At 39.8% G+C, this 23,680-nt stretch overlaps 1 protein-coding gene across 1 annotated transcript; it reads right to left on the minus strand.

Moving 5' to 3' along the window:
* Positions 1–18,336: 18,336 nt before the first annotated feature.
* Positions 18,337–23,219, minus strand: LOC133777999 (serine/threonine-protein kinase CTR1-like). Its single transcript, XM_062217799.1, has 5 exons — positions 22,850–23,219; positions 19,834–19,902; positions 19,554–19,654; positions 19,360–19,444; positions 18,337–18,531 (listed from the first exon to the last, which is right to left on the minus strand). Exons 1-5 carry the CDS (start codon positions 22,925–22,927, stop codon positions 18,478–18,480), a joined length of 387 nt encoding a protein of 128 aa, XP_062073783.1. The 5' UTR covers positions 22,928–23,219; the 3' UTR covers positions 18,337–18,477.
* Between the last annotated feature and the right edge of the window lie 461 nt (positions 23,220–23,680).

The raw sequence follows: 23,680 nt of genomic DNA on the forward strand, positions 1-23,680 counted from the left end.
ACATGTACTGACTAGTCAGGGACACTGACCTAAAGAGTCAGAAATGGCATAGCGTCATGAACGTCGAGCCAAATGAAGATTAGATCTAATCGATAGCAGTGTTGAATGGCTCTAAGGCATTAACACTAGACCGACCCTAAGATCGATGAACTTATAAGCGCTTGGCTAGTCTAAGACTAGTTACTCAGAGCCAAGGCATGTGGCCCTGGTGACTGTTTGTCACATGGCTAGGGAACGCTGTTCTAAGGTTATGACTCTATGGTCATGAGGAAGGTTATGTTGGTGACTATTCACCATACACCTATCCTGTTCAAACTTATGAAAGGTTCTCTTATCAGTTAAGCCCGAGTGGCCCTATCGTCACATGGCTATAGAGGGTTGTACCCACTTTTGTGACTTTTGCAACTGTCACCTATTTGTTTGGACTGATGGTCCTGAATGATTATTATGATCATTGTTGATATTATATCATGCTTTATTGTGTTTTCTTGCTGAGCCTTGGCTCATGGGTGCTATGTGGTGCAGGTAAAGGGAAAGAAAAGCTCACCCAGCCTTGAGTGGAGAGCTTAGGTGGTGATGTGTACATATGCAGCCGCTTGACCACCACGGCCAAGGCGTTCTCAGAGGAACTAGGGGGTTTACCCTATTTTTGCTGCTTAGGTCGGCGGGATTGTAAAATTTGAACAGTAATGACCATTTTGTACTGAGAACAACTTGTAAATATTTTGATTGGCTCTGCAGAGCAGTTTGTAATAAAAAATATCCATTCATTTTTATTAGTTTTTCCACCTTAACCTGTTAATCATACTTAGAGCACGTTTTTAACCAAGGGACTCGGGAAGCGGGTCAAATTTCTGGTTCACCGTTCACCGTAACTGTTCTGGGGTAACCAGAGCGTTACAATGGGATCCCATATCCTAACTGAATTTTTATGTATTTCAACCTTTGCCTTACAGTTTTTTATAAAGTTATGAATGTTTCACATGTATGTTTTCTTAAAATTAGTATCTATGTATAGTAGTTATTAATGGTCCAAAGTCTAGAATAAGTTGGGTCATTACAGAATTTCCTAATACATTCGGATAATCGTTGTTCTTCAACAATTTCTTCTACAATCAAACATTCTCAGATTCAAGCTATCCTCGAAAAGCTTTCAACGAAGCAAGTTAGTGAATTTGGAAATTCATGTTTTGGCCATTTCCTAAATCTGCCAGAGTTCACAATACAACATCAACTTATCCATAGTCTATTGCTCAGGGAGTTGCATCAACCCAACAAACTTGAGATTTGGGTTGGTATAAATGGAATGAAGCTTCGTTTTGGGATGAGGGAGTTTGCATTGGTCATAGGTTTACATTGTTTGGGATCAACAGATAAAATGAAATATGCTACGAAGGATGATGGTCTTTATTCTATTCTTCATATTTTAAGGACCATTCAAAGATCAATAAGAAAGTTCTTAAGGAATGCTTTGATGGGAAGTGCTGGCAAAATGATGAGGATGCTTTGAAGATTTTATTGATGCATTTTTTGCACAATTTCTTGCTTAGTTCTTCTAATACTAATATTGTCCCAAAAGAAGACTTCAATATTATAGACAGTGGTGAGTTTTCTGAATTTTCTTGGGGTAAGGAAGTTTTCAAGGCCACTGCTGAATCTTTGAAGAAACAGATTGTTGGAATGAAAAGTAAAAAAGTTAGCAACAAAGATGAAAAGAAAAAAGACAAGTCTTTTTATAGGTTGCTTGGGTTTCCATATGCCTTTCAAGTATGGTTTTTTGAGTGTTGCCCATACTTGAATGGGAGATATTGCCATCTCTCTCGTGGATCTATCCCATGCATTGTCAAATGGTCAAGAAACACTCAGCCTTCATTCTCAGAGGTGACCGAGGTGTTATCTTTGAATGTTGCAAAGGTATTTTTATTTTTAATAATATGCTTTTAATGATATACTTTTGTATATATATATTTGACTTTTTTTTCATGTAGTTGAAATTGAGGAATATATATCCTACTTCTGAGGAGAGAAAAAACTCATAAATGAAGACTTTGTTTCCAAAAGAAAATGATGCTATTGAGGTTGACAGTGGTGTTGCTGAAAAATGCTAGTGTTGCTCATGTAACTACTGCAACTAATTCTAGAGTTGCTGCATTAGGAGTTGATGACTTTGTGGAGACTCCTCCTCAGTCTATTTATAGTGGTTCTTCACATTCTTTGCTTGCTATTCACACTCAGTCTGCTATTGGCAGTTGTTCATCTCCTATGTCTAATATGCCTCAGGTTTCGCTAAGCAACATGCATGCACAGTTGCGAGCTTTAGAAGCACGCAGTAAGAGATTAGAAGAAAGAAACATAAGATTAGAAGAAAGCAACACGAAATTAGAAAAGAGCCATAAGGTTTTCATTAATGAGTTGTCTTCATTGAAGAGTCATGTTCAGGAAGGCTTTTTGAAGCTTCATAATCTATTTAGTTCCCATTTTTTTAGGGAATCAGGTATGTATTATTTTATGGATATTTTTTGAACTTTTTGTGCTTTGTCCTATTATTATTTGTTCCTTATTTTTTATTTTTTAATTTTTTTTGTATTTTTATTGTTTAATAGGATTCTCATGGTAGTGATGATAGTCGCCTTAATGAGATAAGAATCAAGAAATGACATGAAGAAAAGATTGTTGAGTTGAACACTGTTGAAGAAAATAATATTGAGGAGGATGGCAATACCAACATTGTTGATGATGAAATGGTTGAAAATAATTCGAAAGAAGAAGATGTCGAGTTTGAAGAAGAAGAGGAAGAAAAGGTGCACCAATCTGATGAAGAGAAGGATGAAAGTAAGGGTGATGATGATGATGATGATGAAGACAATGGAAAATGTGTTGGAGAAGAAACTGATGGTAAGGAAGAAGATAAAGATGATAATAATTGTTGACCCAGATTTTGGTCAACTGACACGGAGTCAGAATATGCTTGATGTGAATGAATGTGTTAACAAGAATTGAATGGAAAAAAGTAATAAGAACACGATATTTTATAGTGGTTCAGCCCCAGGATCTGGTAATGACCTACGTCCACTTAGATTATTATTGATATGAGAATCAAAGGAGTGATCAAAGAACAAGGGTTCAATGAGTTTCACTAACCTCTGAAGAGCAATACAATATTCCAAGGAGAATTATTCTAGTCTCAAATAATTCAAAAGCCAAAAGTCCCTTCCTTGAACTATCTTTCTCTATTTATAGGCTCAAGGGGGATTACACAAGATTGTTACAGATATTCTCTCCTGAATAATCGGATACTCAGGAGATTGTGTGAGTTAAATTCGAGATTTACAAAGATCTTTATAGTAATATTACGTTTCATGCGAAACTATCGACCAGACTGGTCGTAGGTGAGGCTGGGTCGCCTCCTACTTATAATATACCTTCTGGTCGATACACTAGCAGAGTTCCTCCAGATGTCAGCCACATGTCCTGGGATCACTTGCCACGTCATCAATGCCAATTTTTTGGATAACATTTGCCCCCCAAGTTTATTTATTACGAGCAATAAATAAACTTTTGAGCGAACGACTCTTCGGTAACCCCACCATACGTGTCAGAACCCTTCGTGTGTTCTTGGAAAAAGCAACCTACTCCTGTCTAATAATGACTTTTCGGTTCCCCAGTAATAATTCGACGGCTATTCCGCTTCCCCATACTTCAAAAAAGGGAAACTGATGATTACACCTTTTTTATGTCACAGACAAACTTATATAACATCTCCAAACTTCCCTTTTTCTTTTTATGCACGCCATTGTCTTCTTAAGAAACCCTAAAAACCAGAGCTTTAATCTTCTCCGGAGACCGTTCTTCTGCAATTTCAAGGCTCAGTCCGAGAGTTCCTTGATTTCCGAAGACTCTTTTCCAATCTCCACGACCATTTTCTTGGTAAGTTTTTGAATCCTTATGCTTCAAATTTTCATGATGCATGCTTCTGTATGTTGCCTGTTTGAGTTCATCTGCTTCTGGTTTGAGATGCTTGTGAGTAGAATGTCTTGTAGGCGAAAAAGGTTACGAGTTAGTTTAATAGTCAGGATCATGCTTTTAGGACGTAAAGTCGAAGTAAAAATTCGATCTTTAGGCTAGTTGGAAAATAGGCTTTTCCCGCCCTAAGGGGAGTTGAAAAAAAAAATTTTGAAAAACTTTTTACTTTCACCCTTTGATCTGTTTCTCAAACTGTTCGTGTAGAAAGATTTAGCTTTTTGTTAGAATGATGTCGTATAAAAGCTTGACTTTTATACTCGACCAGCGTTACTCTAAAAAGCCTTTAAAAATTCTTTATCCTCACCTCCCCATTCTTCTGTTTGCAGACCTTGATGCCAGATTTGTGGGGAGGTGAACGGCCCATCGACGACGACCTTCTCGCCCAGCTGCTCGAAGGTGAAGAACAACCGACTGACCGAATCCACGAGATTCCTTTTCCTCGATCCTCGTCCCGACCTCGTCCTTCTCCTCCTCAAATGGCTCGTTCCAAATCTTTAGGCAAGAAAAGACCTGACTCCGACAATAGTCCAAACCCTCCTGCCCAGCCTGATTCATAGGCTAGGGTTCCCTCGACCAGCGGTCAAGACAATCCTGTTCCTGACCCTAACATCCAAATTAGAGCACGCCCTCGCCATCAGAATATGCCTGATGTCGAGTGGTATATCTCCCCGACCAGCCTAGTGATTCCTAGGATGCTTGCCAACTATCTCAGGAAGTATCCCCTCACAGGGATCAACCTCAAAATTCCTTCTGCAGACCAAAGGGTTAACCTCCCCGAAGGTGTATATAGTGCTTGGTCTCGGTATCACATAGAGGCGGGGGCTAGCCTCCCTCTACATCCTTTTTATCAGGGGGTGGCCGATTATTTTGATGTCGCCCCCTTCCAGATTACTCCAAATGGATATAGAATGCTGGCCGCACTCTATATCCTGTACAAACTTAAAAATTGGCCAGAGCCTCCCCCCCCCCCCCCCATGAGGTCAATTATCTCTTTGACCTTAAGTCCAACCCGCAATAGTATGGGACGGGATTCTTCCATCTTTGTCACCAGGAGACAAACCGAACGTTCCTGAGTGCCACCACGCACATATCCAACGTGGGGCAGTACAGCAAGGAGTACTTCCTTACGCCGGACCTGACCAGCAACAACATGGCCTTCGCTCGAGGAGGTAAGTGATGTTTTTCTGGTCGATACTTTTCAATCATCGAAATTTCCTTCATCTTTCTTAAAGTATACTTTGTTTTTCAGGCCCATGGTTACGTCCGACCCCAACACCAGACATGGTGTTGAGGTCCAATGCATTGACCAGGATGACAGACGCAGAAAAAAGCGTCAAGTCCCTGGTTACTGATAAAAACTTGAGGCTGTTTGGCCTCCTGGCTTCTCGCCATGAAACAAGAGGACCCGTGGTAGCCGATGCCACTGCCGAGGGGGTTCCCGAGCAGCAACCTCCTGCGTCTCCTCCACGAAGGAGGCAGACGGGGGTTACAATCAGGGAGCTCATGGGCAATCCTTCCGCAGAAAGGCCTTCTGCTCCCCAAGGCAAGGGGAAACAAAAGGCCAAAGAGCCGGTTGTGGACTTGGGGGAATCCTCTGATGAGAACGGTAAAGTTATTTTGCTTTTAAATAGCTTGCCAATTCCCTGTCACTTGTTTGACGGGGAGGGCAACTTTACATATACTCCAAATCTAGGGCCAGACTTCTTCATGCCAGATAATGAGTGTATGACTAATAGAGTCAATAGTATAGCGACCAGTAGTTGTAGCTCGGGTATTAACTTTGTGACCTTCTTTTCTGTTTGATAAAGAGTCTTCATCTGCCTTTATCTTTACCCTTTGCATGTTTTTATTTGTGTGCATATATGGCCACTCCCAACGTCTTCGACTTATACCAGGCTGAGGAGGAAGAGGAGGTTCCTCAGCTCTGGCGAAAGTCGTCAAGGAGACACAATGGCGAAACAAGCTAGGGACCTGCCAAAAAGAGTCGAACAGAAGCTTCCAAGGACGTGCCAACTGGGCAAACTTCTGCTCATCCTCCAGCTCCTGCTGAGAAGGAGACTCCTCCTGCCCCGACTCCTCCTACTCCGAAAAACCCTCCGGCTGCGCCCAGCAGGGAACAAAACAAGCGGGAAGAAACTGTTGGGACCAAACTTTCGAGCCATGCCTTACGAGCAGCAAAAGACTGCCTTGCGCACATCGTGAAGAACGACCGCGTCAAAAATGCTATGGTTGAGGCAGAGAGTATGGGGGTCGACCAAATTCTGAACAGGACCCTGAACGAAATAGCCAGCGTAAGTGCTTCTTTATCTCTTTGGCCTTAGACTTTTTTATTTTTTGCAACAGGTTCTAACTTTATCTTCTGTCCTCAGGCTTTGCTGTCTGCAACTACTGCTCGTACCTGCACCCAAGCCACCATCGAACAGGCTCGGGCAAAGGCTATCGAGAGGCACCAGGTGAAAGCGGCCGAGGAACTTTCGGCTGCAGAGGCCAGGCATGCAAAGGAGTTGGAGGTGATGGTTCAGCAAAGGGATGTCGCGGTGACGAAGCTATCGGAGGCTGAAGCTTCGAAGGCAGCTATTAGGAAGCAGAGGGAGGAGTACCAGGAGTCCAGCCGAATCCAGTATCGTGAAGTCAAGAGACTGGGTGAGGAGCTCAAGTCCAAGGACGAGGCCATCGCCACCCTTGAGAGCCAAGTGGAGCAGCTGAAGCTTGACAACTCCAAGAATCTGAAAAGGTATAAGAAGACGACGCTCCGGTGTTTTTACAACTTCTGGAAACACAATCAGGGAGCCAACTTCAGTTATCTTTCAGAGGATGTTAGGACTGCTGAGCTGGCTCGCTGCACTGCTCAACTGGCTGAAGAGGAGGCCAGAGCAAGGATCCCTGCTTCCCCAAGCCTCGCTGGTGCAGAAGAAGAAGGAGTCGTCGAGGACGCGACCAATCAGAATGCTGATAAAGACCCTTCTACTCCCAATGCCTCTTGAGCTTTATTATTTTTTCTTTCTTTTGATTACACAACCCATGGGTCGTGATGTAAAGACAATACTTTTTTTTTTTTGAATTTGCTGCATGGGTAGCAAACTTTTCCTTTTATTTGAACGGTTACATCCATGCAGTGATGCTTTCGGTGTAAAAGATTGCATCATGATGCTATAATATTCTCATTTATTATAACATTTGTCCGTATGACCGAACTTAGCATAGTACTTTGGCTTGATTTAACAAAATATAAATTTTGAAAAATACTCTAAGTACCTTAGCATGCTTTCACTCATTTTGTTCATGTGTTTACATACCTCATGGTACGCTTTGCTATCGATGTGCCTTATATGCCCCCCAAGTGATCGAGGAGCTTTAGGTCCTTGGTCACTTGCCTTGACCATGACCTGTTTGAACATTTCTGCTCGGGTGAAAAAGTAATACTTGTAATACAGCAAAACAACACACGTAATGAACAAATACTTGTAAATATAAATTTACAAAGGTTTGCAAGAATGACTAGCTGCGCACAGTCCCTTATAATCTCGTATTAAAAATGGACTAAACATGTCTTTACGAGTGATTCTAAAATAGAATCTTACATATACGAGCGATTAGCCATACAATGTGGCTAACCCTCTTTGTAAAACTTGTAAAAAGTAAAACTTTATACAAGCCAGTCCTTTAAAAAGGACTGTTCACTGATAATACTTGTGCAGGTGTTCTCCATTCCAATAACGTGGAACGAGATCTCCGTTTAGGCGTGCAAGTTTGTAGGTGCCCGGATGAAGGACTTCTTTGATCTGGTAAGGTCCTTCCCAATTAGGTCCGAGTACTCCAGCAGTGGGGTCGCGGGTATTTAAGAAAACTCGTCGTAGCACCAAGTCACCGACGTTGAATTTTCTTTCTGTAACTTTGGAGTTAAAGTACCGGGCGACTTTTTGCTGGTAAGCAGCAACTCGGAGTTGGGCCTTCTCCCGTATCTCGTCAATTGAGTTTAGGGACTCCATCATCAGTTGGTTGTTCTGGTCCTGGTCGTACGTTATACGTTGATGTGAGGGGGGATCTAATTCGACAGGCAACATCGCCTCATATCCGTAGGCTAAGGAAAATGGGGTATGTCCTGTCGCTGTTCGGTGAGACGTTCTATACGACCAGAGGACTTCAGGCAGCTGCTCTGGCCATGCTCCTTTAGCTTCTTCAAGTATTTTCTTCAGGGTATCTTTAAGAGTCTTATTCACAGCTTTGACCTGCCCGTTTGCTTGGGGATGCGCAACTGAAGAAAAGCTTTTAATAACTCCATGCCTTTCGCAGAAGTCGGTGAACAAGTCGCTGTCAAATTGGGTTCCATTGTCTGAAACAATCTTCCTGGGCAAGCCATAGCAGCAAACAATGTTCTTGATGACAAAGTCAAGAACTTTCTTGGTCGTTATGGTGGCGAGGGGTTCAGCTTCGGCCCATTTAGTAAAGTAATCAACTGCCACGACTGCGTACTTTACTCCGCCTTTCCCTGTAGGAAGGGATCCAATCAAATTTATACCCCATACTGCAAAAGGCCACGGGCTTTGCATCTGTTTCAATTCATTTGGAGCTGCTCGTGGAATCTTGGAGAACCTTTGACACTTATCGCATCTTCGTACAAACTCCATCGAATCCTCATTCATAGTTGTCCAGAAGTAGCCTTGCCTTAGAATCTTCTTTGCCAAACTCTGCCCCCCAGCGTGATCCCTGCAGAAGCCTTCATGCACCTCTTTCATGAGTTCCTTAGTTTTTCCTGGTGTAACGCATCTAAGTAGTGGTATGGAATATCCTCTTCGCTACATAACACCATCGACCAGTATGTACCTAGCAGCTCGCCTTTGTAGAGTTCTGGCTTTGTTTCTATCGGCTGGTAGCACACCGTTCGTCAGATAATCCAGGTAAGGTGCCATCCACGTATCCTCCATTCGAATCTCCATATTGATCTCAACCGCTTGTATGCTTGGCTCACTCAGTCTTTCTACTGGCACAATGTTCAAGGTGTCAGCATCTTTTGCGCTCGCAAGTTTTGCTAAGGCGTCTGCGTTTGAATTTTGATCTCGCGGAATTTGCTGAAGGGTGTATTCCGTGAACTGGGCTAGTAGGTCCTTTGTTTTATTCAAGTAGGCCACCATTTTTAAGCCTCGCGCTTGATATTCTCCTAGAACCTGGTTCACGACCAGCTGTGAGTCACTATAAATATCAAGCGCCTTTATGCTCATATCTTTTGCCATTCTCAATCCGGCGAGGAGTGCTTCGTATTCGGCTTCATTATTTGACGCGGCGAAGTCGAACCTGATGGCGCAGTGAAATCGATGCCCTTCCGGCGTTATCAATATCACTCCCGCTTCAGCGTGGGATTCGTTGGACGACCCATCCGTGAATAACTTCCACGAAGGAGCTTTCTCTTGAGGCTCAGGCGCACTAGGCTGTTTGCACTGCTCGCTGTCTGGGAGTTCGGTGAACTCTGCAATAAGATCGGCCAAGACTTGTCCCTTGACTTCTGCTCGCGGTGAATAGGTTATATCGAACTGCCCTAGTTCGACTGCCCATTTTAATAATCGTCCAGCCGCTTCTGGTTTTTGGAGGACTTGCCGAAGGGGCTGGTCAGTTAAAACTGTGATAGGATGGGCTTGAAAGTAAAGGCGTAACTTTCTAGAGGCCAGGATTAAGCAATATGCTAACCTTTCAATTGGTGGATATCTCAACTCTGCCCCGATCAGTCTCTTGCTAACATAGTAGACTGCTTTCTGCACGCCTTCGTCTTTTCGCACCAGCACCGCGCTAGCAGCAACTTCAGCAATTGCCAGGTAAATAAACAAAGTTTCTCCTTCGATTGGCTTTGATAAGATGGGAGGCTGCACCATATGAGCTTTCAAGGCCTGGAATGCCTGTTCGCAGTCTCCTGTCCATTCAAACTTCTTATTTCCCCTAAGTAGATTGAAGAAAGGGACGCACTTGTCTATTGACTTCGAAATAAATCTACTTAGGGCTGCGATTCTCCCGGTTAAACTTTGTACATCTTTGACCCTTCCTGGCGATTTCATGTCGATCAGGGCCTTTATCTTGTCGGGGTTGGCCTCGATTCCTCTTGAATTTACAATGACGCCAAAAACTTCCCTAATCCAACTCCGAAGGAACATTTCAGGGGATTTAACTTCATTTGGTATTTGTTCAATACATCAAAGCACTCTTGTAAATCCCTTACATGTCCTTCTGCCTTTTTAGACTTTACCAGCATGTCATCCACGTATACCTCCATGTTTACTCCGATCAGCTCCTTAAACATGTGGTTGACTAGCCGTTGGTAAGTCGCACCTGCGTTTTTCAGTTCGAAAGGCATTACTTTATAACAGTATAAGCCTGTATCGGTCCGAAAGTTGGTGTGATCCTCATCAGGGGGATGCATGCTAATCTGGTTGTAGCCCGAATATGCATCCATGAACGAGAGGATCTCGTGCCCTACAGTTGCATCGACCAGCTGGTCGATTCTTGGGAGTGGGAAGCAGTCCTTTGGGCAGGCTTTATTGAGGTCTGTAAAATCCACGCAGGTTCGCCATTTGCCGTTAGGCTTGGGAACCAGCACTGGATTGGAGACCCACGATGGATAAAATGCCACCCTGATGAACCCATTCTCCTTTAATCTTTCAACTTCTTCCTTTAAGGCTCTCGATTTATCCTTATCAAGCAGCCTTCTCTTCTGTTGCACGGGTGGAAAAGTCTTGTCTATATTTAGGACATGGTTGATAACTGCAGGATCTATCTCGGCCATGTCTTTGTGTGACCAGGCAAAATCCTCCTGGTTCTTCCGCAAAAATTCCACCAGTGCGTGCTTCGTGGTGGGCTCCAGGTTTTTCCCGACCTTTACAACTCTGGTCGGGTCTTTTTCGTTGAGTTGGACCTCTTCCAGGTCCTCGACGGGTCCAACATTTTTTCCAAAATCCCCAAAGCGAGGATCTAAGTCTCTATCCTCACTTTGGGCAACACCCTATTTGGTGACTTCGTCACCGGATTGGGTTTATGTATCAACTGCCATCTGCAACCTATCCGAGGTAGTGCTCTTTGATGTTCCTTTTTTTGCCTTCGTTACTGAGGCGTTATAGCACTCCCTGGCTTCCCTCTAGTTTCCCAACACGCGTCCTACTCCTGCGTCCGTTGGGAACTTCATGGCTAAGTGCCACATAGAGATGACGGCCCGTAGATCAACTAGTATAGGCCTCCCAATGACGCATTGTACGCCGAAGGACAATCGACCACTACGAAAGTGGCGAGTAATGTCCTTGTAGCAGGCGCTGTACCTGTCTTCACTGGTAGTCTGATCAATCCGGCGGGGGCGAGTCCTTCTCCAGAGAAGCCGTATATCGTTTGGTTGCAAGGCTCCAGGTCCTTAACGGATAGCTTCATGCGTTCCAGCGAAGACTTATACAGGATATTCACCGAACTTCCTGTATCGACCAACACTCTTTTCACCATCATGTTGGCCATTTGGATGTCCACGACTAGCGGATCGGAATGTGGGAACTGGACGTGTTGGGCATCGCCATCAGAGAAGGTTATTTCGCCTTCGTCTGACCGAGCCTTTTTTGGTGCACGGTCCTCAACAGTCATCATCTTGATGTCCTGGTCGTGGTGCAAGGTCCGAGCATATCGTTCCCTGGCCTTTCCGCTATTTCCAGCGAGGTGCGGGCCTCCACAGATGGTTAAGAGTGTGCCAGTCACGGGGGAAGGCTGTAAGGGTAGCGAGCGTTGGCGCGTGGGAGCCTGCTCGTTGCTACCCGGAGCTTCTCGTTGGGAATTTCCCGAGGCCCGTACGTATCTCCTCAAGTGTCCTTGTCTAATAAGGAACTCGATTTCGTCTTTCAGTTGGTTGCATTCGTTGGTGTCATGTCTGTAGTCGTTATGGTAACGACAGAACTTGGTAGTGTCCCTCTTCGAAATATCCTTTCGAATGGGGCCAGGTTTTTTATAAGGCACACTAGAGCTTGTGGCCTGATAAACCTCTCCCCGAGACTCAACGAGGGCAGTGTAGTTAGTGAACCGAGGTTCATAACGGTTACCCTTCGCTCGTTTATTGTCGGAGGTGGAAGGCTCGTTATATGGCCGTTTTCCACCATTCTTCCCATTGCCGTTGTCGTTCCCGTTGCCTTTGTCGTTGCCATTAGGTTTGGACCCATTGGCGGCTTTGGCGGGCTCGGCTGTTTTCTTATCCTTTCCTAAAGGCTTTCCATCGTCGACAATGGCATCTTCGAGCTTGATGTAACGATCGGCCCGGTCTAGGAATTCCTGGATAGTTCTTACTCCTTCCTTTCGAAGCTTTTCCAGAGAGGGGAGCGACGCCTAACCACTGCGGTTATGGCCATCATTTTGTCTTCGTCTCCCACCGTTTTTGCTCCAGCTGCTTCTCGCATAAAGCGCTGGATGTAGTCCTTCACTGATTCTCCATCCTGCTGGCGAATTTCAACCAGCTAATTTGCTTCGGTCGGATGCACATGACCTGCATAGAACTGTCCGTAAAACTCCCTTACGAACATTTCCCAAGAAACTATGCTTGCGGGCGGGAACTTAAAAAACCATTCCTGCGCAGCTTTAGAAAGTGTTGCAGGGAAGATCCTACACGAGCGTCTTCGGACACTTTCTGAATGTCCATTTGTATTTCAAACTTATTGACATGGGATACTGGGTCTCCGTACCCGTCAAAGTTTGGAAGCGTAGGAATTTTGAACTGGCTTGGAGTTTCTGCATTAGCTATCCTCTGTACGAAAGGGGTGCCTTTCCTCCTATCGTGATCGATATAAGATGTCCTTCTCCTGACCAGCTGTTGCATTGCCTGATTGAGGGCGTCTATCTGGGCCTGTACAGCGGCAGGAATCGCTGTAGCCTCTGTTGCTGGGGGGACGTTTTTGCCATGTCGCTCGCGGCGATCGTTGAGCACGTCTCGCAAATCCTCGTCTCTTCTCCGCTGCTCGCTACCCCCGAGCCGGTTGAAGACATTATTTTGCCTGGGCTGCCCCCCAGCATCCCGTCTATTGGGTTGGTCATCTTGAGGTACCTGGCTCCTGCCTTTACCTCTTTCTTCATTCCTTCGGCCAGCGTTTCCCTTGCCTGAGTCGGCCTCATTATATCCATGGCCATCTCTGAACCTCGATTGGCTATGGTGGGATTGACTGTTCCCTCGATTTCCATCCCTGGCTGAAGCGTTCCGAGCGTTAGAGGGCGGCCTGTGCTGGTCGTTGTGTCCCCGTGCATTATCATACCATGGGGGACCCCGGACCGCAGAGCCTAACTCTGAGTCCCTCCTGTTACCAGGAGGGTACTGACCTCTGTTCGGTAGGTTTGGCTCATCACCCCTACGGCGTCTAGGACTGCGAGGCTGACGCTCGACCCTATTCTGCCTCTGTTGCGGGGGATTACCTCGAGCAGCTGGGGATGGTGGCTGTGCCCCAGGTTCTAGTGGAACATCGTCATGGGGCACCTGAGGCTGCTCGGGCCTTTGCGGACTTGAGGGCTGGATTGGTGGGCTAGGATTGGGACCCCTCTAGGGTGGCCCATTGACAGGTTGGTCAGGCTGCGAGACAGGCGCGACCTGATTCCTAGCCAGTTGCAAGGCTGGCTCAAGGGCTGCCATGGCTTCGCTCTGGCGGCGGTCCATCTCCGCCTGTCTTTCGCTTAACTCCGTGCGCTGCCGTTCAATCTCCTGCTGCTGTGCCATAACCTCGGCAGCTGTCTCTTGACTGGATCTTAGATTAGCCAGCTCTTCTTGCAGCGCTCCCAGAGTACTCTTCAGCGTCGCATCATCCATTTCTTCTTCCTCAAAATCTAAATGTGGCTCATCCTCAGCCACGCTTGCAGGAGGAGGCGGGTTTGACGGTGCAGCGGCGGCCGCCTATCCAGTTTTCCTTGCAGTTTTCGCCATTGGTTTTCTCAACAATGATAAATCAAGCTCCCAATGAAAGCACCAGAATGTTGACCCAGATTTTGGTCTACTGACACGAATTCAGAATATGCTTGATGTGAATGAATGTGTTGACAAGAATCAAATGGCAAAAAGTAATAAGAACACGATATTTTATAGTGGTTCGGCCCCAGGATTTGGTAATGACCTACGTCCACTTAGATTATTATTGATATGAGAATCAAAGGAGTGATCAAAGAACAAGGGTTCAATGAGTTTCACTAACCTCTGAAGAGCAATACAATATTCCAAGGAGAATTATTCTAGTCTCAAATAATTCAAAAGCCAAAAGTCCCTTCCTTGAGCTATCTTTCTCTATTTATAGGCTCAAAGGGGATTACACAAGATTGTTACAGATGTTCTCTCCTGAATAATCGGATACTCAGGAGATTGTGTGAGTTAAATTTGGGACTTACAAAGATCTTTATAGTAATATTACGTTTCATGCGGAACTATCGACCAGACTGGTCGTAGGTGAGGCTGGGCCACCTCCTACTTATAATATACCTTCTGGTCGATACACTAGCAGAGTTCCTCCAGATGTCAGCCACGTGTGCTGGGATCACTTGCCATGTCATCATTGCCAATTTTTTGGATAACAATAATGAAAAATATAGTGGAGGAAAGAAGGATGAAGATTCTAAGGTTGAGTTTATTTTATTTTGCAAAAAAAAAAAAAACTTATAAATATATCTATATCATTTATATGTTTTTGCTTGCTTATTTGTATGTTTATTCTGTAGGTTGATGATTGTCATGATATTTGTAAAGTTCCATCTCAAGTTGCCCAGGTTGTTGAAGTTGATGGAGTTACAACTCAAATTACAGGTGAGGTTAATGATATTGTGTTAAAGGTTGTTGGTGAGGTTGTTGAAGTTGCAGCCCCACTTGCTGAGGTTTCTGAAGTTGCTTTTCAAGTTGCTAAAGATCTAGAAGTTGCTGGAGTTGCAACTCAGGTTGCGGTGAGGTTGCCAGTGAGGTTGCTGATGTTGCTAGTGAGGTTGCTGGTGAGGTTGTTGAGGCAGTTGCCGAAGATCCAAAAGTGTCTTTTTTGGATTCTTTATCAGACATCGAATTGACGAGGCTATACAAAATGTCTATAAAGCTGTAGACGCGATGAAGGCAACTGGGGTATAGTTTTAGTCATTGTTTCCTTATTTATTTGTTTTTATTTAAATTTATTTTGTATTACACTGTTTATGGTCTTTTGGGTTATTTAAATGAATTATGTTGTTATGGTTTATGGTTGTTGTAGTTGTTTATATGATTATTTTGGTTGCTGTAATGATGCATTTTTATGGGATTTTGTTCAAACTACATTTTTTTTTATTCAATTTTATCTTTTGTTTCTTATGTTTACTTTCTTTTCAATTATTTTGTTTTATAGGTATCTCCTATTCCTTGCACAACTATTGTCCCTTATGTTGGTAGTAGTGAGAGTAACTTGGGATATGTTACACTTGCTCTACCAAAAATGACAATTAAGCTTCCACCATGCTTGCAATCACCTTTTTTACAAACTTTTTGTTCTTCTTCTAGGCAAAGTAGTGTGATTCAATCTACAGGAGGGATCAAGGTTGTCAAAGGACTTTTCCCATTAGATGACAAAATTAGTGAATTGCTTGACTTTGTCGCTATTCAAGAATTCTACGTATGGCTTGATAAAGGAATGAAAAGTAATAACAAGTGATGTTTTTATTTAGTTTCTTCTTATCTCTATTTTAGTTATTTCTTTAAGTTTTCTAATTGTATCTTATTTATTTGATTTTTAATAGATCGAGATTGTACTCTAAAGAGGACAACCTTATCATTCCCGGGTTGCAACTTGGGGTTCATTTCTTGTTTTTATTTTATTTTTTGTTTATATTGTTCTATTTAATTTATTTATTTTAGTTTACTTTCTTTATTTAGTTGCTAAAATGTATTATAAATTTGATTTTCTTTGCAGCATGTTGATGTAGTCTTTTATTATTTGAGGAAGAAAGGTATGTATTGTGACTCGACTGTTTTGAAGTTCACTACAAATAATACTACCTTTCAAAAGAGGATTGAAGCCATTTATGATTCTTTTTTCTTAAAGAAGAATCGCGATCATGGGGTAATGAATCGCAACCACGTTGTTGCTGAGGTTATGATGGGCTTTGCATTGAGTTGCAACAAATCTTGGCTACAAGTAGATCATGTTCTTTTTCCTATTTTAGTTAAGACTGAAAAGCATTGGTTCCTTAATATATTGTCTTTCAAAGACAGGTTGATTCATGTTTACAATACTTTGAGATGTGATCGTAAGGATCATGTTTCATTTCTAACTATAGAACCATTTCGTGTGTTGCTGCCTACTTATTTGTCTATCATTGGATTTTATGAGCGTACCGATATAGACTTCTCTTTAGAGCCTTATGTTGGGAGAACTCAAGTTGCTTCTTTAAAGTAGTTATGGATGATGACATTTCTTCTGAGTTTTCTATGTGTGTTTTTCCTTCTTTCTAATTTTTAGAAATCTTAAATATCTTATTATGTTGTTTTTAGGATATAACTTATGTTATTTTTTTGTGCTTGTGGAGAGATAGTGCGATATATATGTTCTCTTTTGCTGAGTATTTCATTGGCGAAAAAGAGTTTCCAAGTCCTGATTTTGATGCCAAATGTCATAGGTCTAGGCTTGCTTATTTACTATACTCATATGCAGTGGGAAAGCAAGAATGTGGATATGAAAGTGCACGAGAGTATGCTTGTCGTGATTAGGCAGATATCAAGACACAACCAATAAATTTATTAATGTAGTTGTTATTGTCATGACAAAATGCTTATTGGTTGTACTTAAGAGTTACTTTTCATACCCAATTTATTAAGCTTGTTGTTGACCATGTTAGTTTTCATATAGTTATTATTAGTTTTTTGTTATAATTGTTTTATAATTTAATGCCTTTCTTTGATAATTTCCAAATAAAAAATTTAAAAACATCTAAAGCAACCCTTTAAACAACCACTTGTAAACAACCCATTCAACTCTTAAGCAATCCACAATTATCATAAACAACCTGTCAAAAAACTATGAAAACTCTTAAGCAACCCATAAAATAACATGATATGCAACCCTTAAAATTCCTAAGCAACCTAATATGCCAACATATAAAGTAACCTTTTTAAGCAACTGTTAATCAGTCTATTCAGCAATCGACAACTTATAATCCAAAAAACATCATATAAATCAAAACAATATTATAGAAATTATTAGTAATTTTGAAGTAAAACATAAAGGAAATGAACCAAAACAATTGTATAGATCAAGCAATTGAAATTTTCACATTGTTTTGAAAAAAAATGAAGCAATAATGTACGATTTTGCAAGTAAATATCTAATCTATTTGTCAAGGATTTCTGCAAGTCTTTTTGTTAAGTCCATTTTGACCGCAATCCCCGCATTTGTTTTACTTTTTTGGTTTTTTGTTTCTCTCCCATGTAGCTTTGCATCTTCTTTTCTTTGGTCTACCAACTCTTATTTTTCCTTCTGGAGGGTGTACTTTCACAACTTTTATATGTTCAGGTATTTGCCTAGTGTCTTCATTGCCAAGAAGGTATATAATTTCTTTGTAGGTTAAAACCATGACTTCCTTTGTGTAATATGGAGAAAAATATTGATAAGGATCTCGATTCATTTCTTTAAAAACAACAATTGTGTGGGCACACAGAAGTTGATCCATTTGAAACCTGTTGAATAAGTATATATTCTGTCATTAACATGGTAAAGCAAGTAAATCAACGTGTTTAGAAATATAACCAATCCTATAAAAATAGCTAACGTAATTTCATTATTAAACCAAAATAAAAGTCTAACCATTCAAGTACACTACTACAAAAAAGACTTTTTAGGACTAGCATTGCGAGTCCTAAAAAATTTTTTAGGACTCGCGGGGCGCAAGTTCTCTATTTGAGAGCCTTAAAAACTGAGGTTTTTTGCGAGTCCTAAAAAAGTGTTTTCAGGACTCGCATTGAGAGTCCTAAAAGAATGTTTTTAGGACTCGCAACGCAAGTCCTAAAAACTCCCGTTGAGTGCCTTTAAGTAAGTTTTTAGGACTCGCAACGCGAGTCCTAAACAGAGTGCCTTTAAGTAATTGTAATTTTTTAGGACTCGCAATGCAAGTCCTAAAAGATCCCGTTGAGTGTCTTTAAATTAAGATTTTAGGACTCGCTTTGCATGCCCTTAAAAGTAATTTTTTTTAAAAAAATGCAGCTACAATTTTCATTTTGATTTAAAAAAATATATATCTCTTTGAGAGTCCAAAATGTATTATATATGTTAGATTTCTAAAATTTTCAAAAGAAAATACAACAAAAATATTTTTTTATTAATTACTCAAAAATATAATTTCAATATTTAGTCTACTCGGCTTACAAAATCATATTACAAGATAGTTTATACTACAGTCAAATTCTATCATCACCAAATATTAAACAAGAAATGTATACAAAGTTAGTGAAATATATTTTTTATTCTAAAAACTTCAACGACCAATGTTGTCTAGTATTGCGCCAAAGAAATGCATCTCAATGTAGACCTGCACATTATAAAAAAGTTCTTTAATTATTAGGTTCATCAAACTTTTCAAAAGTTTGCTTAGAAACAATCAATCCATTGCAAGCTGATAATTAATATTAGAATATTGTATTTATAAAAAAAATATACCTTTAGAAAATAAGCACGTCCAAAAAATCAAGGAAATTTTAGATAAGAAAAATGTTTCAAGAAAGCTAGACACGCTTGTATTTGTTTACAAATTTCAACATTTTCTAATGATTAAATTTTAATCCTCATGCAACTAGATATAAATTATTAAGAGAAATACAAATTCATTTGAATTAAGACTGAAAAATGATTGTTTTAAACTTAAGATATAATGTACTAATCAAAATATCAATTACATATATCCAATATAAAAGAAATTTAAGTGCAAAACGTTAAAAATAGATGTCTATCTGCATAATGTCTAGGTTTAGTATTGGAGTTTGGAGAGATATTTAGTTACTCACACATACTAATTAACCTATAGACAGTCCACATGCTATGAAGAAATAATTTCAAACCAACATTTAAATCCCAAAGAACTTTGAGTGTCACATCTCTAGAAAAAAAATACTGCAATTTCATAAAAACTAGTGTTGAAAGTCTTTACCAAAGACAAATTCTAGCTTTTGCCACACTAAGCTATTTTCTATATCAAGCGACAAAACAAGATAGATTTCAGAGAAAGAATCCTAAACAAAAGAGGGGAGACGATTATACTAAACATTTATAGGGGAGCCATGAATAATAAGATGCAGATAGCCAGTCGCCGAGTTCTTTCAACATAGAAAAAAAAAAGCAACTAATCACACTAAGACGTTACCACATCGTAAGCCATATTCAGCCGAAGCCTTTCATCAAGTATAACTCCAGCATTCGACCTCCTTAAAAGTTTATCCAAGCAACCACTGCAATTGAAATAAATAACGTTGTTCAGTGCATTAAAAAAATGAGAAAAGGGAGAGGCAACCAATTAATATGGACATCATGAAAGACAACATCAGACAATCTTATTACTTTTTTAAGTACTCTGTAACTATGGAGAAGTTTGGCGGCTGAGTAATTGCACCAATAAAGCTAACAATATTTGGATGTTGCAAACGTTTCATGATAGCAACCTACAGCCAAAGTACAATTTAGAAAAGTATCAACTAACAATAAAATACCAGAAAAATCTATTTCACTGGTCTTTGAAAAAGGATGAAGAAAGAATTCACCGTTGTTCATACTTTAATGACTTAATAGTTTTTGAAAGCCAAAAAAAAAGCGTAAAAATAATAATAAATAAATAGCAAACCTCCTCTAGAAATTCTTTGAAGTGCTTTGCATGAAAATCTTGTTCCTTGAGAACTTTGACAGCAACATCCTAAAGGTTATTAAAATATTTAGTTTCAGAAGCAGACAGAGACATTCCACTGAGATGATAGGCAAAAAATGCATTGAAAAATGGTAGACACATTAAACATTTTCAGCTTTAAACCTGAACAGAAGTTTCCAGTTCTCATAACTATGGTAACTATATACTGCAAGTAAAAGCTTAGCCAATGGCTGACCTGCTTGTTCACCTCTAGGATTGATTGCAAGTCTTGTAAAGTTTCTCTCTTTAACTACTTGTCATATTGTTCATATCAAAAAACAACTTCTTTGTATTTGTTTTACTAAAAGATGAATGGTCTACCCAATATTCAAGTTTAAAAGAAAAGTAATAGAGCAACAATAGTAGAAATCATGACCAGACAACTACAAACTCTCTTGCTTTTAAAAAGGCACCACTGTGCGTACTTTCGCAAAAATTGTTATATATGAGCTTGCGTTAACAAGGATTGTTTGACTAAGTCTGCAATTGAGCAACTTCCTACTTGCCTAACCAAAGGGTTTCATTTCAGAACGAAAATTTAGATTTGGAAAATTAAAAATAAGATCAAAATTGAAATATTCAAAGAAATCTAGGTTGCAGACATCAAATGTCGAATACAAATACAATGTAATCATTAATTCTAAACCCTACAACAATGAGCATATGAATTATTTTATATATATATATATATATACTAAAGAAACCTATTTGTGTCACTAGCATCCTGGACCTATTAACTAAGAAATTAAATAAGAATTCAAAGGTTTGTAAAAGATGGACCCTATGGCTATAATGACATTCAGAGCTAGAAGAGCTAGAGCTACAAATTTTCTTGAATTAGTACATATTGATGACATATGTGGTCTAACAAACATTCATGTTAGATGAAGATGCTAGAATTTTATCTCCTTCACGAACGATTGCTCAAGATGATTATGCATATCTAATAAACATAGGTATGAAGCTTTTAAAAGTTCAAGAGGTATCAAGCAGAAACCAAAAACTACTTAAGTAATTACATAAAGATGACTCTTTGATCATATCGAAGCAACAAATACCACTCAGATGAGTTTTAGCAACATTTAATATAAATTAGGATTTTCTCCTATTCTTTTCACATAACAGAGTAAAATTGTATAGCAGAAATGAGGAACAGAGCTCTTTTAGACACGGTGAGGTCTATGATTTGACATTGATCATTTCATTTTGGGAATATGTGCTACAAACACAAGCACACTTTGTTCAATATCCTACTCATCCCATCAAAATTGAAACTTGAAGACACCATATGAATTATGAAAAGTTTGTGTCATATAAGAATTGGGTGTTTGGCACTTATGCTAAAAAGGAAAGTGAATAAGAGAGAAACTTGTTCAGAGGAATGCTTTAAATGACTTAAATTTTATGGTTTAGAAGGAATAAGAATACCAAAAAGAAAATAAGTTAGACATCAATTGACTAAACTAAAATTAAAATCACAAATTTACAGTGGAATAAAACGACTACCTTTTATGGTTAAGAAAGAATAAGAACTTCCTAACCAACTAGACATAACAAAAATACAAAGGTAAATGTATATCATGGATGAAAGGCAATGAAATAAAGATTACTTACTGAGCCACGCCATTTAGCATGATAGACAGTTCCAAAAGAGCGTGAAAGAATTTGCAAGAGATTTACTTTTATATCATCTCATTAATATATATATATTTCAGAATAAAATGTACAGCATTATAGGAATTGAAGTGGACAATTGCTAAACTCTGTCTCAAAGAAAAGTAATTACTTGACAGATTTAAATTTAGGATGGCAAAGTCCTAATATGTTTTGGAAACTTTTCATGCTTCAGAGAGAAATTAAACATAACTAATAAATGTTTGTTTAAAGAAGAAAAAAATAAAAATAGCTGCCGCTTCAATGCATGGTTTACAGGTGGTAAGATAAGCAGAAATAATTAGAAATTAAAAAATCTCATCTGTTATTTAAGAACGACAAGAACACTGATAACCCCACACTCAAACTACATGACTCCAGAAATTTTATCCAGTCCAATGTTGCCCAAGCAGCCACTGCCTTGAGACTTTCATGTTACTCTTCTCTAGTTCAGCCCAACTTTTCAAGTACATTTCTATAATTAAACTTGCTGCTCATGCACATAGTTCAAAGCATCTCCCCCTAGTGTTCTATACACATAAAAAAGGAATTTCTTTATTTCTACATCATGTCCTCACTCTAAACCTTATAATCATTAGGAGGGTAGAAACTCTAGCAGATCCCACGAGGAATTGATCCTCAGATATGAACCTTCCAACGTAATCCATTTCCCAACAATAGTTGAAAATAATACTGAAATCAATAGAAACTCTTCATGCCCACCTCAAATTTTTCCCAAATGGCTAAAACATAATAATGATCACTGTCATATTTTTTTTTCTTCTTTCTCAGTGTTTTAACACATTTAGTTACAGTTAAAGTTGAATATTTGCAAGGCAGGTTAGGACTTAGGACATAAATCAAAATATCTAAAACTCAACCATTATCAAACAAAACATAGAATATACAATCATTTGTTTAAACGATGATTTAAGAGTTAAAACAATATTATATACCAACAATTTGCATAGCTACGGATATGAATAAAATGTGAAAAAAAGCATCATCTTTGGAAGTAGCAAACAGCAAAATAAAATAAACCAATGGAGGAAAATAGAATAATATCCATCTCTTTCCCTTCATTAATCATCTGAATAATATCCAAAACAAAACATTCATACCATTGTCAATAATCATCCCCACTACTAACAAAAGATGATAATATTTGACTAAAATTTTAGAATAAAGTAATATTCTAACACCAAATTTAAAATCCAAAACAGTAAGAACCAAAGGAGGACAAACAAAATATAATACCATAGCATTCCTCCTATCTACCCCAACAGAGAGAAAGAAAACTTACCCAACACTCATGGACGCCCCATGCCTTACAGTCGATTGAGCCAATGATGTCGAGTCCCTCACTTGCGCCTGCATCCATGATGCCAAGCCCAGCCACATTGTCGCGCCGCTACCTACACCGCCACCCACGACCCCTCTGCGAGACTGAGCCACCCATGACCCCTCCACGAGACCGAACCACCCAAGACCCCCGAGCCCCTATCGTATGTGTCGTTTGCCCATGACCGGCCCCCAAGCCCCCCACCGTTTGCCCAATACCCAAGATCGTTGGCCGTTCATCATTCGTCGTTCGTGTTGTTCGCCGAGCGTGAGGGAGAGGGAGTTGAGAGAGTGAGTGTTGCGGCTGAGAAGTGAGAAAGAGAGAGAGAGATAGGGTTTAGGGTAAAAGAAAAAAACGTGGGTGGGTAGAATTTTTAGTTTTTATTTTAATTTTAAATACAAATTTTAATGATATTAAGAAAAAAAAAATACAATAAAATATTAATGATATATTATTAATTTTTATTTTCTAATTATATTTAAAAACTAATAATTTATAATTTTTTAAATAAAATTTAATTATATTATTCTTTATATGATAATTAATTTATATAAAAATTATTATAAATAAAAAGTTAATAATATTAAAAATTTAGAAAAAAAATCTAGAATTTAGGACACGCATCCGTTTTTAGGACTCGCAATGTGAGTCCTAAAAACATTCTTTTGCGAGTCCTAAAAAGTCTAGGAGGTGTTTGTTTAAAAAAAAACTCAAACTTTTAGGACACACACGAGTCCTAAAACAAATTTTTTGCGAGTCCTAAAAAGTCCAGGAGCTGTTTTTAGGACTCGC

Source organism: Humulus lupulus, chromosome 5 (genome assembly GCF_963169125.1).
Source record: "Humulus lupulus chromosome 5, drHumLupu1.1, whole genome shotgun sequence".
Lineage (NCBI taxonomy): Eukaryota > Viridiplantae > Streptophyta > Magnoliopsida > Rosales > Cannabaceae > Humulus > Humulus lupulus.